This window comes from Fringilla coelebs (assembly GCF_963513975.1).
Source record: "Fringilla coelebs genome assembly, chromosome: 2".
Lineage (NCBI taxonomy): Eukaryota > Metazoa > Chordata > Aves > Passeriformes > Fringillidae > Fringilla > Fringilla coelebs.
The window spans coordinates 86,693,098-86,700,481 of NC_140029.1; the positions used below are offsets into that span (position 1 = coordinate 86,693,098).

At 48.4% G+C, this 7,384-nt stretch overlaps 1 protein-coding gene across 1 annotated transcript; it reads right to left on the reverse strand.

Annotated features, from left to right (window-relative positions):
* Positions 1–3,073: 3,073 nt before the first annotated feature.
* Positions 3,074–6,446, reverse strand: AICDA (activation induced cytidine deaminase; the record flags this gene model as incomplete). The annotated part of the gene is made up of 7 exons (XM_084201041.1): positions 3,074–3,127; positions 3,416–3,531; positions 3,699–3,969; positions 4,697–4,844; positions 5,429–5,481; positions 6,043–6,155; positions 6,437–6,446. 7 exons carry the CDS (start codon positions 6,444–6,446, stop codon positions 3,074–3,076), a joined length of 765 nt encoding a protein of 254 aa, XP_084057167.1.
* Between the last annotated feature and the right edge of the window lie 938 nt (positions 6,447–7,384).

Sequence of the window (7,384 nt, forward strand, 5' to 3'; positions counted from 1 at the left end):
GTGTTTGCAAGGGTCTGGAGTGTGCCTTTGCATTGTTCAATGCTAATCTGTTTCTCATTACTGCAAAGTCCAAGGACACCGTGTACTGACCTGGAGGAATGCTGTGTGTGCAGCTGTGGGAATGATGTCAGTGTCCTGCTCTTCTGTGGACGTGCTCTGGGGGCTGTTCACAGACAGGCTTTGGGAGCTGTTTGCAGCATGGACCAACATCCATCCCTTCAAGGCAGCACCCTCAGCAGGGTGGCAGACACCCCGTGCACCCGGAGATGGCAGCCATGCCCAGTTGTCCACACCAGCTGCCATCCCCTTTTCCCTGTTTCCTCTCTTACCAAGGACTCCACAGCTACCTGGATGTGCCTGTGCCTTGTTCATTGCTGCAAATCATGGAGAGTTGATCAAGTGAGTCTGGGGTTTTCAGTGAGCACCAAAGCCCCTGGTCTGGCTGCTCCCCACGGTTTGGGGAGGAAATGCTCCCCCAGAAATCACAAGCCCCCATTTCCCACAGCTCAGGCAGCTGGGACTGGAGGTGTATTTGCCACAGTCCCCTTGAGAGCTTAGCTTTTGCCCAGGTGCAGGTAAAGGAGAGAGACACCTAGAATAGCACACCCACAATCTCCATAAGGCTGTAAAGGTAAGTGGTTCTCAAAAATATATAATCAGTAGTGAAATGTTCACTATGTAAACAGTCTCCAAAGCAAGAAAAATATCTTGGGTTAATAAAGTAACAGTCACCCTCCAGGGAGTTAGTTATTCTTGGCAGAGACACCTAAAGCATTTGAGGTTGAATTGATTTAGAAAGCCAAATTAAAGGATATCTTGTAACAAACAATATGAATTGGTATTTGTGAACAGAGAAAGTGCAGTTAAAACAATCTTGTGAGCAAAAGAACTAAATTCCTATAGCTGATTAACATGGATTAACTCTAGAGCCCACTCTGAATTTAATCAATTTATGTTCAGAAGAATCTAAACATAGGATGTATTCTTAACATAGTTCACGATTCTTTGTATTTACTCATTACATTTTTTCTCCTCCTGTACAATGTCACCTGTTGTCATGTTTCAACAAGTATCTTCAACTCAGTGTTAGTCAGAATTTAAGCAAAAGCTGGTATCTCAACCCCTTTTTAAGAAAATGCTAATTTTTCCTAACAATTTCACTGAGAAGGACAATGCTGTTATATGGGACAATATCAAAAATTGAAAGATGAAGATTCTTTATACATCTTTGCTTGTCTTCTTGTTTTGTGAAGCATTTTAGGTCAGCCCTTTTGCGTCCAGTGTGGTCAATTGTGAGTCATGAATGGGCACAATAGGCTGGCCATCAATGAAAGAAGCATCTCAAATAACTTCAGAGATTTTTGGTAGTATTTCCAAAGTATCCAAACAATTTATCTGCCTTGATCTGCTGAGTGACATTGTCAATAACTTCAAAGCTACAAGTAAAAGTATGAAGACAGTTTCTGGAGGCTGTACCTCCAGAAATCAGAAAGATGACATGCCAATCCTCTGTGTCCAATTCACCTCCTTCACCCACGATACCAAAAAAATTACAAAACCAGATGTTTGTTTGTAAGACCTTTATTCATATAAATAATATGCACCATATGAAACAAATATACAACACCATGCTTGCAAATTAATGCTTTGCAAAGGACTGTCATTACTATTCCTGGTCAAAATTCCCCAAGCTGAGAGTGCCTTGGGAGCCTGAAGTTGTAGGAAGCTTGTGAGGCACCTGGTTGTGAGCTCTGCTGGCAGGAGGAGGCCCTGTAGGAGCAGGGCTCTCTGCTGTCCTAGCACCAGGGGAGGTGCTCTGAGAGCCTCCAGCCTCACCCAGAAGGAGGAACAGGATGGAGCAGAGAACCTGCAGCCAGTGAAGGAAATGACAGAGCACACCCAGAGTGTGGGACACACTTAGCCTTGTCCAAGCCTCAGGAGGTTGGATTGGAGAGGGCAATCCAGCTGCAGTTCAGGGCGTGGGAAGGTGGTGGTGAGCAGGCATGGACTGTGAACCTGTATCTTCAGCTTGTAAAGACTGTGCCCATCAGATCAGGAGCTAATGGGGTCCTCTAGTGGAAACAGACTGATTGCCAGGCAGGAGGATGGTTTGAATTTTGCCCCTACAGAAGATATCTATTTGCAGGCCAAAGAGCTTTGCATATGCCAGGAATTTTTTTCTGGCCAGCTCTCAGTACAGTCACCAACTAGACATTGCTGGCCATATTATGGGCAGTAAAAGACTTGGAAAAACAGAAGACTTTGGGAATGTAAAGGTGCCTCCAGCAGAGGCAGCTGGCTGGAGAGGGAGCACATTGTATATCTGGTCTAGGAAGAAATGCTCAGAGGGTGAAGAGCACTCCACACAGTGAGAACTGTGGTGCTCTGCACACAATCCTCTTAGAGAGACCTGCTGGCTTCATGTGAGGTTTTCAGGCTGAGCTACCTGGGCTGTCCAGGACTCACTTCAACACTCTCAGCTGAGCTTTCCAGCAGCTGGCCAACTTTGCTTTTAATACATAGGCTGTACCACTTCAGTTGTGATGGTTTTCACTTCCTACCAACATCCAGAAGGACAAACAAACCATCTCACAGGGGAGGACGCAGAGCAGCTGAGTGTAGTGCAGCTCTATGAGCCAAAAAATGTGCTCCCTGAAGCCTTCATGAAATGTGCAGGTCAGTGCAGTGCCAGTGAGAACACAGTCACACAAACAGCTTTGCAGGCTGTCTGCTCCCACCTGGGCAAGGCTGAACCCAGAGCTCCATTTAGTGGATCACCTGGAATAGCTCTGCAGGGACTGAGGGGAGGCAAATCACTCTCTGGCAATGTCACTGCAGTCATGGCTATTCCCAGTTAGCAGTGGATAAGGTGTGAGCCTGGGGAAGGTGTCTTCACAAGATCAGCCTAATTCTCCTTGGAGATAAAAAGTAAGGATAGTCTTATCTCTAGACACAGGGCTGGGAGGAAGAGAGATGTAAGGAGGGAAGAGGAGAAAGATCTGTTGTAAGGGAGAGAGTTGGAAATAAAGGAACAAGTGTTTGTGAAGTCTTCTGACTGCTGATGACTTTCACTTCAAAGTCCCAGAATTTTAAAAGCATCTCGTAAATCATCTACTTCGTACAGCGGCTGCAGGACAAAACAGAAATGGTAGGTCAGTTGTCAGGTGAGCAGGAAGGTGTGAATATGAGGAAGGAATGGCAGGAGATGGGATGAGAGGTGGAAGAGGGGAAATTTACAAGGAGAGAAGATATTAAAAAACTGGGGGAAGAGGCATAAGGGATGTGGAAGATGAAGACACATGAGTGAATGAAATGGTAGATAGCAGGGATGAGCAGCAAGAGCAGAGAGGAATTACAGTGAGGAAGAGAGGAATAAGCTGAGGGAAGAGGCACTGGAAGAAGAATTGTCTCTTACCAAGAGGATTCGTCGAAGCTTCCTGGCAAGATGGACAGAGTTTTCATGCAGCCCTTCCCAGCCTTTGAATGCCTGTTCCCTGTTCTCCACAAATGTGTTCCAGCAGTAGAAGTAATCTGTGCAAGGTGCAGGGGAGTTACGGGTGCTCAACGGGACACTGATCACTAAACCATCACACTCTGCATCATCTTCTCTGGCTCCTTGCCCTACCTTCTCCCCCTCTCCTGGGTCTCCCCAACACCCCTTGGTTCTCCATCATCCTTTTCCTGCCTGCACAACTCACCTTTGAAGGTCATGATGGCAATCTGTGCCCCCGCCTTGTGCAGGCGCCTCAGCCCCTCGGGCTCTGCCTTGCGCTCCTCGCAGAAGTAGAGGCGGGCCATGAAGATGCGGAGGCTCAGGTTGGGGTAGGAGCGCAGGAAGCTGGCGATGTGCTGGGCGCAGTCGTAGCAGGGGCTCCAGGAGGTGAACCAGGTGATTCGGTAGCAGCGTCCCGGGTCCAGGTCCCAGGCTGCGATGTAGCGCAGGAAGAGCACCTCCACGTGGCAGCCCATCTTCGGGAAACCGGGAGAGACCGGGGCGAGGCGTCAGCAGGGTGTGCGAGGGGCAGGGAGGCAGGGCTGGCGTGGTTGGGGTGTGAGGGAGCAGAAGCAAGGTGTGGGGAGTGCTCTTGACTCGGCACACAGTGGGACAAGGCACGGTAGTACTTCAGGGCTACAGAGGCGCGGGTGAGCACGGATGTGGAGGGATGTGCGAACGGGATGGGCGGGAGCAAAGCAGGAAGGTAGGGAGGCTGGAAAAGCAGCAGGCAGTGTGGGTGTCTCGCTGGTAACACACTCGGGGGTAGCACAAAGCACAGCTTTACCCGGAGGCTGCATCCCTCAAACGGTGTGCACCAGCACAGCCTCCAGGTGTGCCTGTACCAGCACAGCCCCCAGGTGTGCCTGTACCAGCACAGTGCCCAGGCGTGCCTGTACCAGCACAGCCTCCAGGTGTGCCTGTACCAGCACAGACCCCAGGTGTGCCTGTACCAGCACAGCCCCCAGGTGTGCCTGTACCAGCACAGACCCCCAGTGTGCCTGTACCAGCACAGCCCCCAGGTGTGCCTGTACCAGCACAGACCCCTGGTGTGCCTGTACCAGCACAGACCCCCAATGTGCCTGTACCAGCACAGCCCCCAGGTGTGCCTGTGCTGCTGTCACAGCCCTCTGCTCCCTGCTGCCCCAGGTAAAGCGGAGCTGCAGGCTCCAGAACAGGCTGGCAAGGTGTTCCCTCCCCTACCTGGTTGCGCAGGTATCCAAAATCCAGGGAGCAGGAGGTAGCGCTGTCCCGGCGCTTCACCACATAGCACAGGTAGGTCTCGCGCCGGCCCTTGGCCTTGCGCAGGTTCCTGAAGTTGTAGAGGAAGAGTCTCCTTTGCATGAGGATGCTGCAGGAGAAGACAAGAGAGAATTTACATTTACTAATCTAGCCAGTAGTTTACCATGTCTCTGTTGAGGGCCCAGCACCAAAAATATCCTCTTCACATCCAAGCCTCTCTGTACAAGAAGAGTGTCGGTAATTTGCATGAAATGTTCTAGGGAAAGGATGCAGACATGACTCTGGGGATGAAGCAGGTGACCTTGTGAGTGGAAATGGTATGTGAATTGATAGTGAGTAGTCAAACAGCAACTATGGCTGGGCAGAGTGTGAAAATATCTGAAAATATCCAGAGCATGGACACCAGGAGGATGAAGGCATCTGAGAAGACCTGCGAAGATGAGAGGGTGTGGAGTTCAGCCATCAAGAGATGTTATTTTTGCTATATGAAACCCAGAAAATCCACTGGGGCAAGGGACAGACCAAATTAGGACCTCTCCAGAGAAGACTAGACTGAATGTCTTCCAAGCAGTGCCTAAAAGAAGAGCAGAATTGAAAGTGTGCAGGACCAGGGAAAGATTCCATCCAGTAGCTGATGGAATATATAAATGGTAGGCATGTTGACACCTCCCCAGACACAAGTAGTATTTCTACAGAAGACAGACATCAAGACTGGCATGAGCCTGCTCCCGTGCCCAGGGACCACGCTGGGGAGAGGCAGCAGGAGCACAGAGAGGTTGTAAGGTACTCATGAGCCATTTCTAACAGCCTCACTGCCAAGTGGAGGGACACAGGCAGCTGGGTTCATTGAGGTGAGATACTCACCTCCCCCGCAGCAATGCAAAACAGAAGTGAATAGGTTAAAAATAATCATGTCCTTTGTCATCTTTTCCCACTGTTAGGCTGATGTTCAGCACAAAGATGGGGTAAGTTTAAGAGATATTGAGAGGGGTTTTCCGGAGGATCTCCAGTGAAGTGTAGAAAAGGGGAATTTGGGTTTGTTAGGAATTTAAATCTGAGAGTCTAGGCACATGCATACACCCTTCATCTGTTTGCCAATGTCACCATAAAGCTTGAGCACTGCAGAGCACTTATTGACCAGCTAACAGGCATCCTCTGGGCCCCTCCAGGAGCTTCTGTCCCTTGTGCACCCTGACACGTGGCCACTGCATCACAGGTACTCATTCATACAGCCATGGACATGCTCTTGCCTTTTGCTACCTAGTGATGTGCTTTGAGGTTGTGTGATACTCCCTACTGCTCCTCACCTGCATCACAACATTCTCCCTCAGGCAGCCTTGCTCCTTTGGTTGTCCCACAGACAGGAAAACGACTCTTTCCTGCCCTGTCTCCCTCAGCCTGCAGTGCACAGATACCTGTCCTGCTCACACAGAAAGAGGAAGCACACACATACTCTGTCATGCCATGCTTTGTGCTGACAGGCTCCTGCAGAAGCACGTCCTATTCAAGCTTGTCTTCTGTTAGAAGGTCCAACAGAGAAGACTGCACACACTCAGGAGGGTAAAGCATCCCCATTAAGTATCTCATTAAGCCCAACAACAGTCTGAGGCTGTTCCTGGAGGTCTGTCCTGTAAGCACTGTTGCAGTCCTGCTCTGTTGTGTTGCAGGTTGAGTCAGGAGCAGAGCACGAGCTGATCTCACTGCATTCCATCACCCCTTTGGCTGTTCTTGGAGTGTGCCTGTTTCCCATACCCACTGTAGGTTCTCCATCATCTTTCTCACTCTTGGAGCTGACTCACTCCCTGCCGCCTTGGATTCACTCTATTTCCCTGCCTTTGTGCAAACACTTGCAAATAAACACCTGTGAAAATTCCTAACACACTCACTCACACACACATTGGTCTCCCCATAAAATTATCAACCAGTGCTTCACCACAGGTTTCTAAGCCTTAGATGTGTTATTGCAGGGGTATGGAAAAGGCTGTGCCTTGTAACAGAGATGCTGGAAAGGGGATCTGTTCTGTGGTGACAGATCCTCAGGTTGTCCAGAAAGGATTACCCAGAAAATTGCACAGGTGTGATAGGTCAGAGGCTTGCAAAGCACTTACCTGGGGTGTGCCACAACTGCAGAAAACAGAGCAGTGCCTTGTGCACAAGGCAATTGCTTGCTGAAGATACATATAAGCCAGGTGAAAAACAATTACAATTGTGTTGATGTTTCCTCAAAACCCATATGGAAAAATGCTTTTTATCACATCGAAAGCATACGGGAAAACAGCCTTTCCCTTTTCTAGTTTTGTTTGTTTTTTTTTTTTTTTTGTTGGTTTTTTTTTTTTTTTTTTGGTTTTTTTTTTAAGTTTTGGGCAAAACCATTTGCTTTCAAAATGTTTCTGATTCTTCAAATTGCCCCTTTTCTCATGTCATTTAATTTCTCTCTATTCAATGTTTTTGACCCTGCAGAGACACATGTGGATGCAAATAAGCGTGAAGAACAAGAAATGACCCCAAACCACAGAAAAATAAAATTATGATCCCTTAGATTATTTTTCAGTTTCAGAACAAACTGAAGACAATTTGAATCACAGAAAACATTTGTTCAACTAGAAATGTTCATTAACATCAGCTCTTTTTCTCCCATTCCTCTGGAGT